The 15,647-nt window shown below is 42.5% G+C and overlaps 1 protein-coding gene across 1 annotated transcript in view; it reads right to left on the reverse strand.

Annotated features, from left to right (window-relative positions):
* vav3a (vav 3 guanine nucleotide exchange factor a) overlaps positions 1–15,647 on the reverse strand; it is an 83,851-nt gene that overhangs the window by 13,344 nt on the left and 54,860 nt on the right. Inside the window, exons 15-23 of the mRNA XM_084475299.1 lie at positions 13,329–13,438; positions 11,054–11,155; positions 10,569–10,660; positions 8,480–8,502; positions 7,788–7,821; positions 4,657–4,787; positions 3,076–3,141; positions 2,551–2,585; positions 2,036–2,152 (exon numbers count right to left, since the gene is read on the reverse strand). Coding sequence (XP_084331425.1) covers positions 2,036–2,152; positions 2,551–2,585; positions 3,076–3,141; positions 4,657–4,787; positions 7,788–7,821; positions 8,480–8,502; positions 10,569–10,660; positions 11,054–11,155; positions 13,329–13,438 — 710 coding nt within the window. The remainder of the gene's footprint in view (positions 1–2,035; positions 2,153–2,550; positions 2,586–3,075; positions 3,142–4,656; positions 4,788–7,787; positions 7,822–8,479; positions 8,503–10,568; positions 10,661–11,053; positions 11,156–13,328; positions 13,439–15,647) is intronic.

The following is a 15,647-nucleotide window of genomic DNA, read 5'->3' on the forward strand; positions in this document are numbered from 1 at the left end:
GTTCCACTATGAACTTGTATATACTGTATTTATTGTGAGTTGCTATGGATACAAGCTTTTGCTAAAAGACTTCATGTTATATACTGTGTGTTGTTTGTTGTGGAGTTCGGTCTGGAGTTCACCACAGACCAAAATTCTGAACTCATTTCCCCACATCATTCTGTTTTCCATCTCAACACCTCATGACATGTTTGAGGGCAAACATGCACTTTCTAGCAAACAGAAATAGAAATGCTCTTCTATTTAAGATACACAGAAACAAGAAAATACTGGCAAAAGGGAGAACAGGCCTGCAACAATACAATTAAACAGTATTTAAATGTCTGTTCCCATCTGAAAACCCTTTTTTCCCATGATTCTCTCTTTCAATGGTGTTTACATTTTACAACGACCTTGAACTTGTTTGTAGGCACTCTGCCTGGTCTATTCAGCACATGGGATTTTAAGTGGGCATACATAGACACACTCAGCCACCGTTGTGCGCATAGTGGGCAATTAAAACTTTGTCGCTGGAGGGACCCGCAGGCTGCGAAAAAATGATAGTTTAGGATTGTGTCGCTCTGAGAGACGGCTGACTGCCTCCCCCGTGGGGATAAGGGAGCTTCAGCGGCACCACAGCAGAGAATACAAACATCCAGGGCCTCTCCTTCAAACATCCACCATGGGAGGGACTGGTGACTGGCAGGGGATTGACCACCAGATACAGTTTGTTCCACAAATTGAGCACAGCATTAGAAATGCATGATTTGGCCCAAGTACTAAATTAATGTTGTAGTTTAATGGGGTCCCATTACAGCTGCTGATACATTGGTCTAACTCTAGAAAGATAGTCTTGAGACTATTTAAATTAAAGGACAATTCCGGTATTTCAACATTGAGCCCCTTTCTGGTTTGTCTAGGATGAAATAGAGTGGTTGACACCGAAATTTAGACTATTGGTCCTGTTTCAGGTATTTGGCTCATTCAGAATCACCCTGCCTGCTTCAGAATGGCTGGCTACGGGCATTCACAAACCTGTCCTTAAAACAACCCGAAATGTTTGTTTTCAGAAATGTGCAACTCATAGAGAGGTTAGTGGTGTTTGTTGATGTTCCAAATGAAGTATCGTAGCGAAGCGTACAGTTTCATTCGTTTTATTTGGCATTTTGTAAATCCATTGATTTCTGTTCGAAGACTCATTGCTCGTTGACCGGAAACGGAAAGAGGGGCTGGTTGTAGTCTTTACACTCGGTTCTAGCCCTACTGTTGATAAAGAGGGGCTGGTTGTAGTCTTTACACTCGGTTCTAGCCCTACTGTTGATAAAGAGGGGCTGGTTGTAGTCTTTACACTCGGTTATAGCCCTACTGTTGATAAAGAGGGGCTGGTTGTAGTCTTTACACTCGGTTCTAGCCCTACGGTTGATGCGGAGAACTGAGCGAAAAGACTACAACCAAAGCCACCATTTCCGTTTCCGGTTCCGGTCCGGTTTCTATTTCAATAGGATTTACAAAAGGCCAAATTAAACTGTATTTCGCTACAATACTTGATTTGGAACATCAACGAACACCACTAACTGCTCGGTGAGTTGCACATTTCTGAAAACAAACATTTAGTTTTAAGGACAGGTTTGTGAATGCCCGTAGCCAGCCATTCTAAACCAGGCAGGGGCGATTCTAAATGAGCCAAATACCCAAGACAGGACCAATAGTCAGTATTCCATCCTAAACAAACCAGAAAGGGGCCTCAATGTTCAAAATACCGGAATTGTCCTAAGACAATTGTCCTAAGATTTTCATATTTATCGCCATGGCTTCCTGATTGTTGAAGTAGCCAATCTACTGCATAGAACTGTACGGGGCATTTGATCCCTGCTAAATGTAGGAGGGATCAAGTATGTTGATTAATCCTACAGATTTCATTTGAAACTAATAAACCAATTAATACCTACAGCTGGAGATGCAACATATATACCTTAAGTGTTAGTAAATATCTGAATGGGTCCAAGAGGAGGACTAATAACAAGGAGAGGAAGGTATTCATGAGCAGGGCACTGACTTGATGCTGATGGCGTACTCAGTGGACTCGCGGCTGCGGTGGCGGACCAGATAGGTGCTATTCCCCCTGTTGAGCAGCTCTGCTTCTGCTTGGAATCGCTCCATTGGTCCTGCGAACCTGTCAGTTAAAGTCACAAACAAATTGTGACAATAAATACTACAATTAAATATTATGATAATAATACAATACATACTAGTTCGATTTTGTTTCCTCAAGAAGGTATAGAAAGGCAGCCATGGCCTTTCGTGGGTGAAATAAGTGTTCATTCCAACAGTTTTGTTACAATTACTCTTTTCTGAAGTTTGCTGAAGGGATTTACTGAATTATTCAGGAGGAGATCAGGTATGACGAATCAATTCCCATTCCACACTGTGTTCAAATACCATCCCTCTCCTTCTCTGTGGTTGTGTTCAACACAACAACCTGATCAGGTTCTGTTTTGCTCTGAAAATGTAAAAAATTCCAGATGGAAATTGCAGAGGAAAAAACAGAATGAAGAATGGTTGTCAACATACCAAGGGTGTGTGGAGTAATCGACAGGCTTTGGAACCTGAAGGAAAAGAAAATAAGAGGCTTCACATCAAAAATATATTGTTTAAATTATCCCATAATATCCATCATCCTACCTATATTACTGGCCAGGCTGTAGCAAGGTTCCAGTGCAGTTTACTACTTTTCACACTTTTCCAACAACATTAAAGCAACTAACGAGTATTTAATGACGTCTTTACTTTAACTCTGACTGTACCAACAATAAAACAAGATTGTATGTAATTTATAAAAAAAGTTTATCATAAAGGCAGCATTGCTGTGCTGCTGGCTATAAATAAAACAACTATGCTGAATCCAGTTCAAAACAGGAATTACAGAAACACAAAGCATACTGCAGGGCTACCACTAACCACAATCAAACCTTTGAACCATCTTCTAAACATTATTGTGCCATCCATTTTTTCAGAGCAACAGAAAGATTATATTTTCTTTGTATCAAGAAGTGTCTTTCAGAGGGAGGAGAGCAGAGAGGTGGACTGGCTGCTTACACACGGGCACGGCTTGACAGCATCACTTGGAAAGAAGCCAACCTCCTTTGTCGTTAGAATTCTACCCTGGAACCACAGAGAGAGAGAGAGAGAGAGAGAGAGAGAGAGGGAGGAAGGGAGGAAGAGCGGAGTGAGAAGAGTGGGGAGCGAGAGAGAGAGGGATGGAGGTAGAGAGGGATGGAGGTAGAGAGGGATGGAGGGAAAGAGAGATAATTGTGTTACGCACACCTGGCTTACTCTGAGAGATAAGTCACAAGTGACTACACTGTAGCTATTAATGGAGCCCCATAATGTTAAACAGAAACTTAATGATTTAATAACCCCCGAACTGTGTTTGTGTATGTGTGTGTGGGTCTTATGGGTCCGTGCATATGTGTGTGCGTTCATTTCCAGCATGTGTATATGCATATGTGTGTGCCTGCATGTGTGTGTGCATAATATGTGCTTGCCTGGCAGCATGGATACATCAATACATGTTTGTATGTGTGGGAGTGGGTTCTATTTTGCGGCTTTACATTTTAAAGAAAGCACAGTATGGTCATCTCTATATATGTGTAGGTGTAGGTATCATAACCATGTACCAACAAGAGGCTTTCCTGGCTCACAAGGAGCCCGGAGTCAATTCCACATGCCACAAACTCTTTCTGCACAGGAGACAAGACGTTTCTTGTGCTCAGGACCTCAGGGCCTCTTGCTGTTTTTAACAGATGGGAATAACAGATCGGCAGCTAACAGATAAACATTGCTGAGAATTGAGGACCAGATAGAAGCCCAGCTCAGGATGTCCATCCTAAGGATTGAACACTCTCTGAAGCTCTCTCTCTCTCTTGCATTGTAGCCATTGGATTGGGGATGATGCCATCCTGAAGGTTTCTGGGATGTGTTTTACTGCAGTGTACACTTCAGCTATGCTACAGATACTATATGGGTCAGATAGTCTAGATGTGTGTGATATGTGTGATTATGTATGACCGACTAATAGGGATGAACAAGTGAGAGGGTTTGTTATCCACAGTGAGCAACTCTTCTTTAACATTGATGTAACCTGTTAAAGATAACACACAGACAGTAAACCCTGAAGGAGTGATATGGGGTTGGTGATTGGCAGGCCTTGATGCTAAAAAAAATTAATGCATTCAGGGGTTTGAGATGATGGAGCCAAAGGAGAAGGCCTTGTAGCTCATTCTCCCCATGCGTGGACAAACTGCCGTTCGGGCTTTACTGCACACACATGGGCTTTAAGAATGAACAAGACCCTGTCTGAACATCAATACAACAAGAGATGGAAAATGATATGCTTCTGTTTGTCTATGGTATCAGTGTTGAGAGTACATGAAGAATTCATCCTATTAACAAAACAAAAACTCACATATGTAAGTATTGTATTCACATACAGTATGTTTGGGTGGTTACTTAAGAATAATAATGTTGGTTAATTGCATTTGGTATACAGAGACACTAGGCAGTGTCGAGAAAAGAAGCAGATAGAGAGAGCGAGAGAGGGAAACAGAGAAAGAGAGTGAGCGCGAGAATGAGAGAGAAAGAGCAAGAGCAAGAAAGAGAGCAAGAGAGAGAGCATACCTGCCACCAAGGGCTGTGGAGGTCTGCGTCGAGGAGCTCTATGATGTTGCCGGTTTGGATGGTGAGAGGGGGTCCAGATGTTGGACTAGGCATGCCAAAATAGTTCCTGGTGACCAGCATCTTGGGCAGACCTACGAGTTGAGCAAGAAAGAGAAAGAGGGTTAGTATACGCCGAAATTCAAACGCTTTCCAAGTGTCTCTGTTACACGGTCTGTTTTCCATGCAGCCTTTGTGACCGGGTCTATGATAGATCTCACAGATGGTGCCTCCAGGTTAAAGTGATGAAGGTAGTTGTCTGATCGGATCATGGCTGAGATCCAACCAATGTGTGAGCCAGACGACTCCGTATGCGACCTGGCACATCAGCGGTTGACATTAACACCTGACACAGAAGCTGTGTGTGTGTGTGTGTGTGTGTGTGTGTGTGTGTGTGTGTGTGTGTGTGTGTGTGTGTGTGTGTGTGTGTGTGTGTATGTTTCTGTCCATACATATGGGAGTTCCAAAAGTAAAAGTCCCCTTGGAACAATGTCTTCCGACATCAAAAATAGACATTCAACAGTTTGAGCATCAAAACGATCTGCCATTTGGGTGAACGGCAGAGAGAGAGACAGAGAGAGCAAGAGAGAGAGCAAGAGAGCAAGAAAGCGCGAGAATGTACTGAGCATCCTAACAAAGAGACTGACTAGAGAAAGACTCCATTCTCCCTCACCCTCACTGATACTGCAATCCACACCACTGAGTTGGTGGCTATACTTGAGGCTTTGGGTGTGTGCATGTATGTGTCTGCATCTGTGTGTGTGTGTGTGTGTGCGTGCATGCGTGCGTGTGTGTGTGTGCGTGCGCATGTGTATGTGTGTGTGTGTGTGTGTGTGTGTGTGTGTTTGTTTGTCTGTGTATGTGTGTGTCCACATGTTTACTATGTTATTAGAAAGGGTATTATTAAAATTTGTGGCTCCCAATAGTTTATGATAGGGTTAGGCATGTCTCACTCTTGCATGTGTTACAAACACACACACACACACACACACACACACACACACACACAGCCCTCTACATTGCCAATGGCAATCATTTGGACGGCACTTATAGTTTCTTATCATATTCCAGTTAGGCAGCATTGCAGTTTGGGGCATGTCCTTATCTGTGACCTAGAAAAGGGCCATAAAAAAGGCTGATAGGATTTTGTTTTTTGTCCATGCTTTTTATCTGTTGTTGTTGTTGTTGTTGCTTTTGTCTGTCATACTGTACAGTGACGGACGTTAGTATAATCAGCCATCCTGGGAAAAATCTAATCCCAACATTTTGTTGACAAGAATAGTTGTGTACAAGGAGAATGATAATATCAACACCCCTATACAAAATGTATATTCAAACAAGGCATCAGGAAGGAATCTGTCACTCAAGACTCAAGCACAGAGTCAGCACCAAAAGATCAATGGACACATTGAGTGAGTTTTGGCTACCTCTTTCACACTAGATTATGTTACCATATGGCTTAAGACTAAGAGAGTATTACCAATACTTTGTAGAGATTTGAACTCTCCACTTCCAGGAGGGGTCAGGTGACAACGTGTACTAGCCTGCTAGCCGGACACATGTTCCTTGTTTTAAGGATCCCATTGCATGCTTTTTTAGGGTTAATAATTGCATTTGAGGGTACTACTAGAATAGGGTTACATGCCTGTATTTTAGAATGACCCTTTATTATTCTCACACTGTTCATTTCTGCAAAACCAATTTCAGCGTCTTTCAAAAACGGTCGCTTGGAAGCCCCCCTCCCGAGTAGCCCAGTCTGCTGTGATTGGTCACAGCAGACTGGGCACTTTGAGCATGCTTTGGAAATTCACATCCCCAAGAAGTTGTATACATTGCGGGTAGCCGGGAGGCGGGACTTCTGCACTTTAGCACCGCCCACTGATATACTGTTACGGAAGTAACGTTGGAGCACAAACAAGCTGTTTCACGCACTTATTGAGGGCCGATTTTTTTAGCTCAGCAGAGATAATACATGTATACATAAGCATGATATCACCCCTTTAAAAGTCATTCAACAAATCTGAAAGGAGGGGTTGGATGGGTGTGCAGTAGAGCACGGAGCGGGCCGAGCCCGGCCTGCGCCCGACAGAGAAGTAACCCAGCCCGACCCCAGCCCCACAGAGAAGTAACCCAGCCCGACCCCAGCCCCACAGAGAAGTAACCCAGCCCGCCCCCAGCCCTACAGAGAAGTAACCCAGCCCGACCCCAGCCCTACAGCATCAAGATATATTTGTCTGAGCCCGACCAGAGCCCGACAGATAAAGTCTACTTTTTCTCATACTAATGACACGTTTACGTTTGTGTGTGTGAAAGCGCACCTTAATAAACAACTGCAAGGCATTTGGAAATGTCAACAGATGACTGCAACAAGTGCGTTAACAGCGAGCACTCTTGTGCTCGCTGTTAACGCACGCTTGTTGAGCAGAATCAGAACTAATTGAAATTCACATAGGCCCACAAAAAAGGCCACGATAATGATCAATTCCACAAAATGACAAAAGAGGTTCTGAGGCTCTGTAAAACAGGTAGCCTATGAAATTCAAGTTAACACAAGTGTCCCCAGCGAAGCAAAATTAACGTTAATTAACACAAAAGCAATGCCAACGGCAACTCCAACGCCTTATTGCGCAGATGTGACCGACCCGACCTGAAACCAAGCCTCATTTTAAATAGTTGTCTGAACCCGACCTGGCCTGCCGGGTACCGTCTGGTCCCGTCAGGCTGGGGTGGGTATTCCATGCTCTGGTGGGTAGGCATGTGGGCATGAAATCAACTCCCAGCCAAACAGGAGTGAGACGATTGCATCGCTTTGAAAATAAAAAAAACAATAATAAGTAACATCCAATACAAATAAGCACTGGTGCAGATGATAAACGCTGAGCACCGGCACTATCTAACCCATGACTTAGTCATTTGGAATGCATCCTCGGGTCAATACGGTCAATGGCCTTCTGCAGCACGATGCAGAGAAAGGATTGAAGTGGGCGAGAGCACATAGAGGCTGAAGAGAAATAAGACAGAGGAGAGAGAGAGAGAAAGAGAGAGAGAGAGAGAGAGAGAGAGAGAGAGAGAGAGAGAGAGAGAGAGAGACTCACCAGGGTCTTCTTCCTTGCTGCTCCGTGTTTTAACCTAACATGTTCCAAACAGAGACACAAAAAATAAGAAAGTTGACACAGCTCAAAACAAACACATACAAAGGGACTGTAAATACTACTAATAAATGTCCACACAGCCAATATATATAACAAACACTCATATTCATCGACACACACATGCACATGACTAGACAACTGAAAGCATGCACATTAAGCATGCACAAACACACATTTGAACACATTGATTATATGTCATGCATATAAACAAATAACTCTTAAAGCGAGATTCATTGGAGTTTAATATTTTTTTATAAAAAAATTGGGAAGTCCACACCACTTCTTCTAGAGTTACCCTCATTCCTCAGCTGCCAACTTATAGCGTTATTTAAACCACTCCATTTAATAAATATCCATTGCTTTCAATAATATTACTGCACTGCAACTTTTAACTTTTAACTCAGTACATTGTATGCACTTAACTGTGGTGTGCTGGGATCCAACTATATTCCCAGTCACACTGTAACCATTCTGTCTCTGCTTGTGTGAAAGCTTGACTGCTAACCAGCCAACCTGGCTGTGCTGGACTAAGTCCAATGGCCAGCCCAACCACTGCTAGGGGAACGCAGTCCTCAGGTAGAGCAGCAGAGGCACACACACAGGCACACACACGTGTGTAAAACAGAGGGGCTTACCTTTGTAAGGAAGGAGCAGGGATCTGAAAGAAGTTTGACAATAGGCATGGTGAGTGACACAGACACATACATACACAGAGTTGTGTACGCGTTTACACATGCTTAGAAAGGCTCTTGGGAGCGCAGCAGCACAGTACAACCCAGCCTCATTAGAGAGGGGAAGGTGGAAGTGGGCCGTTTGTTTTGCTGCACGGCTCTGAGCTGACAGTCAAAGTAGGGGAGGTGCTAACTAACACTGGGGGAAGACCTGTGTGTGTGTGTGTGTGTGTGTGTGTGTGTGTGTGTGTGTGTGTGTGTGTGTGTGTGTGTGTGTACATTTTAGTTTGTTTCTCCACCAGCTTCTTTCATGGGCTCCCAGAGGAATGGGCTACACCCCCCACTGGGTACAGACATACACGCACGCTCGCACACACACATACACACACACACACACACACACACACACACACACACACACACACACACACACACACACACACACACACACACACACACACACACACACCTATAAACTGGCCTGTTGTTAGAGCAAACTTTGAACTTGTACACAAACACACATACACAACGAGTTCAGGGCACACAAGAAATGGAAGTGGAAGAGCTCAACAAAATACAGCACACACACACACACACACACACACACACACACACACACATATGCGCACACAACCATGCATAGCTGCTTGATATATGTTTGGTTTGCAATGTTGTCCTGTATGTAAATTCTTCTGTAGTCTATATCTATAAAAAAAAAATTAAAATGTCTTTTTACTCCGTTTAACAACTGTGTCTTTCAAACTGACTTCTGCTGTGATGCATGTGAGGGAGCAGCGACTGGTGCACTACTTTGGATGCCATTGGTATTCAATCGTTTGCACTGTCCCTTCTCTCAAATAACTGAACCGAATCAGGTCTAGCATGTTGTGAGTGTGCAGAGATAGTGTTACATGCACCTCCTGTCACGGGTCGCAATGCTACAAACACAACCCTATAATTACACTGTCACCGTGTGACTTCCAGCAGCACAGGTTTTTACTTTGTTAGTGGAATATGCTGCGGACTGTGCAAAAATAATTAGCCCCAATGTACAGTTTAAAAAGCCACACAGGCAAACTTAAGACCTGGACAATGGTGTCCATCCGCCCAGAAACATCTACCTGCTGAGAGAGAGAGAGAGACTGCTACTGGAGTAATGAGAGCCAGGATTCAAACTGACACCCACCAGTGTTCAACCCCCCCACCCAAGGCCACTCAGCAAGCTGTGGCGCAAATCTACTCAGGGACAACTCGCACCACGGTGGGGGCTGTTGCCGTGGAGACCCAGTACCACGGTGACAGATGCTGGGACCAACAAGAAGTGGCACCTTGCCACAGGGAATTTAAAACCGTGCACATTCACACAAACACACACGCCAACTGAGGATCACACACACACACACACACACACACACACACACACACACACACACACACACACACACACACACACACACACACACACACACACACACACACAGACAGACACACACACACATTCAGGTTGGGCTTGTTTCTACAATCATTGTTTCTACAAAAAAATTGTTTCTACAAAAAACTACAATGTATATTTTGTATGTCATGACAATTGAATCATCAGCTATACTTATATTGAAGATAGTCCCCAATTCCACATTATTTATCAAATGGGCATTTATTAATCATTTATTATCAATCATTTTGGTTGTTATTAAAATAAATTGTGAAAAATGAAATGAAAAAATAGTGTTCTCTATCATAGCCCTCCCTCCGAGTGAGAGGTCTTAGTGAACCCTGTGTGCACTAGGGGCCATAGTGCGCACGCCGGTGGATTGATAAGGGAATCCATTAAGATAAGGTGATTGAGGAGGTTGTGTAATATGATGAACACACATGTAAAAGCACATGTCACATGTCAGTGAAGTTCATCACACCAGTACAATGTACGGGTTGGTCCTGCAGACATAGTCCCTAAATTGTCCAGTGTAGAAATGTGTTTGTGTGTATGTGTGTATGTGTGTCTGTCCATGTGTGCAGCTCTGCATGCGAGTGTGTGTGTTTGTGCATGCGTCACCTGTTTTACCACAGCAGCCAAAACGGCCGAGACATTCCTTATGGGCTCCAAGTCCACACTTTGAGCACAGGTAGCCCTGGTTGAAAACACCCCTGAGAGAGAAAGAGGGCGGCGACAGAGGAGATGGAGGGAGGGAGAGAGAGAGACATAGGGAGGGGGAGCAGAAGAAGGACCGAGATAGAGAGCAATCTGTTGTCAAATGTTCTGTCGAAAGAAGAAATTTGATGAATGTCTGAGTGACCTCAGCTTGCATATGTGTGCTCACACACATACACACACATACATACATATTGTCATGAGGCGTTGACTGGTTAGTTTAACCTGTCTTCAAATTTGATCATTTATCAAAATCATTTATCAAAATGTTTTTATCCAAAGCTACTCATAAGTGAGGCTAATAATTATCAAAGCATGCAATCACAGAACAGTGCTTTGGGTCCTTAAACCTGGGAAATGCAGCAAAGACGGGGACATTTGGCCCTCACCTTAACAGCATGTGGCAAGAGTTACAGGACGTTATTCTGTCGAAGGTGTGCATGCGAAACTCGTGATTGTTGCTGGTGCCATTCTCCGGGTGGATGTTAGATCTGCGCAACAAACGATAAACTCAAAGTTTAATACAGGATTGGAAGGGATCTATGTACAAAGAAAAAAGAAGAGATGATTGAGCATGAATGTGGATGACATTTTTGATTCCAGCCCAAGGTGGATGAGCTGAACATTGGTGGACTTTTTATCTTCAATCAATCTTCAAGCTAATTTAACCAAACTTAAAAAAAGGCAAGTGACATGTAATGACAAGGATTTAAACGATCCTATCAGGATCATATAAGATGGTCTGATACGTGAAGGTGATGAAGGTATGAAGGTCTCTTACAGAGTCCTTGCATGTTGAAATCTTCCGTGGCTAATGCATCCAGAATGATTGATTTTGTTTGAAGATGGCTAGGGTAGCTGGGAGATGGACAGTTGACAGGCAGAGAGATCCAGAAATGGACCTTGCAACCAGAACCTGACCCCTTGGGCTGGAGGAGAGACGGGGTCAGGGGTGCTGTGGGGTTGGCGGTTCTTGCTTAACAACTTGCCAACTCGCAAAACATTAGTGCATTGTACATCTCTTCCCGGGCTGGTGCCTCCATCCATCATTGAAGCATGATTAAACTGGCCTTATTCATGGGCAGCCATAGCCATTTGCATTATTTGACCATTGTGAATAAATAGATTGTAAGACTTAAAGTCCTTCCTTGTATTCATAGTGTTGAATAAATACAAGAATTGTATTTATGTCATTTCAGGACAATTATTATGTTTGAGATTGCGTTTATGGCATTTGATGTATAAAAAAAGCCTTATCCATGTCCCTCACCTGGTTTGAATGCATCATGTCCATTTTGCAGAGAAAATCTGTTGTTTTTCTGCGATTGCAGAAATCACGAAATATGTGTTCTCATTAATGAAGCTTGTGATGGGCAAATGTATATGAACTTAAGAAAATTGGCCAATTAGATACAATTAACACTGTGTTTGCGTTAATGTAGAATTTACAGAACACTGAGACACTGAGACATTGGTCAATGATGTATACTTTAAATTATGGCTATGTTTAAGTTCTTTTTTTCTTTTTTTTTAATTCTCTAAAAAAATGTTGTTTTTTTTTAAATCTATATTTCTACTACTCACTTATTGTGTTTATTGACAAATCTATATTTGTTGTTATTGAATTCTGAATGACATTAAATATCCTTTTAGTATGTAATTGTTACTTTCCATTCATTTGTACCTGTAATACCTTAAGTGACACCTGACTAATTCATTCATTGATTAAGATTAATAAAGAACATCTCATCATATCCTAATGTGTTTCTCAGCTAGATGCTGATGTGCTGAAACAAAAGGATGTCCCATCACCCTTTCAGGTGCTCCTTTGAACAGAGATATTGAAACGTGTTTGTAGTTTGTAGCCTCTTAGGGTGTGAATACAATTGAATCAGTGTTCAGTTCAGCTCCAGTCACCTGCAACTAAAGCTAACTGAGGTCGAGACTTTGATGTAGCATCTTTGGTTTTTCCATTTCACATGAATGTGAAATTATCCGGCATCTATTCAAACAGTGTCACCACGTAATCTTGATCAATCAATGGTGTATTTTTAGTTATTTTGAGTTTATTTATAATCAATTTAAACCCATATGCATTTTGAGTTTCATGTGTCATTGGAGGGACCCAATAACATATATTACTTGATGTGTCATTGGGTCTTATGTCCTATAATCGCAGGATGAAGAACAAAAAAACACTCATCTCCTCACATTTCCATTCTGCCTGTTTCTGTTGACCAGAACCCCAGCAGGAATGATGTTTTGTTAATATGTACCGTGTCGGGCACATCGCAGCTGATACGGAACACATTGGGATAATTACAGTGCTTTGGTCGCCTTAACATCGAAAGAAGAAACAAGGAACAAATAATGAATCAAATTGATATGAGGCTTGGGTGTCGTCTGTACAGAACAGTGATGCCACACGCCTGCTGGTATGTTGACAGCAGTGTTAACATTTCTATAGCGCAACTCTGCCAACTGCTCTGCTCATCTCCGGCCTAACTCGAAGAGCAGGACGGACCAGGAGGCTTGTGTACACACAGAAAAAGGATTTTATTGATGTTCTGTGCATGGTCTGTGCAGACAAGGGCACACACACACACACACACACACACACACACACACACACACAGGCACACTCATAGACACGAACACACTCACATAGCCATGCTGAACTGCTCCAGCCACTTCTTTTTCAGCTCTTTGGTCTTGAAGAAGAACTCGAAGCCAGTCTGTCCCTGGTTGTGCGTGAGGTAGAAGACATAGGACCACTGGAACAGAGAAGATTGCCAGCAAAAAAAAGACTTTACGCTCCAACTAACACATTCATGCACACATATTATGATTTGCTTGCAAGAATAATAATATATTCACTGCAATGAAATCCTTCATTGAGCGTGTAAAACACACAAAGTTAAAATGTGTTTTGAAAAATGTCTCACAACAGTGAGAAATGTGCTTTTTATTGTCATAAACTTTCAGCGATTCAGGTGTGTTCAGCGATTGTACTATATATGATGTTTAGTTAATCAGTTAAACTGCTCTCAGAGTTTTTTAGGCTCATTTGGGGTTTTGCAGGAACATATCGGGGTTAGTTTGTTAGGAATCCCCCCCCCCCTCCACAGTTATCGTATATATATCCGTATGCACTTGTTTAGGATCTACGGCCATTGTTTCATTTTCTGTAACATGTGCGCATATATCCTGTATTTAATACATGAACATTTAATATGAAGACAATATTCTGAATAACTGCTGAAATGATTGATTCTTGGTTCCTGTGATAGGAGCGGGACGCTGTGATGAGGAACATTAATGTACACAATGTAAGCACAGTTCACGTTGCATACGACTTTATTAGTTCTGATTTTTTTTTGCCCTGCGTGGTTGACTCTGCCATCGGTGTGTGAATGTGTGCATGAATGGGTGAATGTCAGTCAACACTGTAAAGCGCTTTGGATAAAAGCACTATATAAATGAGGACCAAACGAGATGAGTTCTATATAAAGGTTTGTTACACACAAACCTAGGTGAGGATTTATCTCCAATAGCTCACTTTAGTCATTTACTAATCTAAAGATAAATGATTTAGCCATAGTGCACTCCATAGTGCACTCGCTCCCAAGTCGACGTAATTGTTTTGTTTTGGGCATGAACTAGGTTCTGCTGGCTAGGACACAGATATAAGGAGGGCGAGACAGAACAGCGCCTCCCCCAGTGCCGCCGATAAGGAAAAACGTCTCATATGTGAGAGGCTGTTCTTCAGTGTGTAGTGACTATTTCTGATGTTGAGTGCAATGATCATGCACTAAACATCTACTATGATCAACATCATAATAGTTAGAACCGAAACTAGTGTAACTTCGGCCATGTTTGGTTTTCAACCATATTAGCGTCCATATCAAGATTTTTCATACAATATCATACAAACCGTTGTATGAGGATAAGTTGGCTTTGAGTTGGCTTTATGTACCCTAATAATTATCAAAGCACTTTGTTGCACTGTGTTTGCACTTTCCAGCAATATGTATCAAATCACTTTTTGGGTTACAACGGCCAATCATATTCAAGGGTACAATGGCCATGGCTGGCTTCGCCCACCTAGTCCCAAATAAAAAGTAAACCTGTCAGAAAAAATATCAGAGCGAGTAGGAAAACACTTTGTGAGTGCAAGAGCAAAGATAGCATTTGAGTGCAATCGGGGTGTCAGTTGTGTGATGCTTCTCTACATGTTTGCACTCAAGCAGAGAAATACTGTGCACGAGTTCAGTAAAAGTGCTCATAATAATAATTTGTGTGCACGAGTGTGAGTTTTGCACAAAGTCATTTTTGCAATTTTTGGCAGTGATATGCCGCAATTCGAGTACCCATTCTAGACTGAGTCCAGTCAGCAGTAAACAGAGAGGACGTGTGTGTGTGTGTGTGTGTGTGTGTGTGTGTGTGTGTGTGTGTGTGTGTGTGTGTGTGTGTGTGTGTGTGTGTGTGTGTGCGTGTGTGTTGAAATGGTTGGTATTGGAATGATTGGAGAGTAGAGAAAAAGAATGAATGGGGAAAAATATAGAGTGTGATTTAACAACTCAGACTACAGGGTGAATAGGAAATAGGGGTGCAAAATTGGGGGGGATGAATAGAAGAGAGAGAGAGAGAGAGAGAGAGAGAGAGAGAGAGAGAGAGAGAGAGAGAGAGAGAGAGAGAGAGAGAGAGAGAGAGAGAGTGTGTGTTTGTATATGAGTGTTTGCCCAACGACATTCTGAATAATACGTCTTTGAGACTTGTGGTTGCTGAGGGCTATTTTGCCTTTATGTTCTAACAAATGACTTTTATTTACAGAAGGTGTGTGTGTGTTTGTATTTGTGTGTGTATGTCTATGTGCATGTGTCTGTATGTGTGTGTGTGTGTGTGTGTGTGTGTGTGTGTGTGTGTGTGTGTGTGTGTGTGTGTGTATGTGTCTGTGTGCTTGTGCATGCGCATGCTTGTGTG

The sequence above is a fragment of the Micromesistius poutassou genome (genome assembly GCF_964030765.1).
Source record: "Micromesistius poutassou genome assembly, chromosome: 11".
Lineage (NCBI taxonomy): Eukaryota > Metazoa > Chordata > Actinopteri > Gadiformes > Gadidae > Micromesistius > Micromesistius poutassou.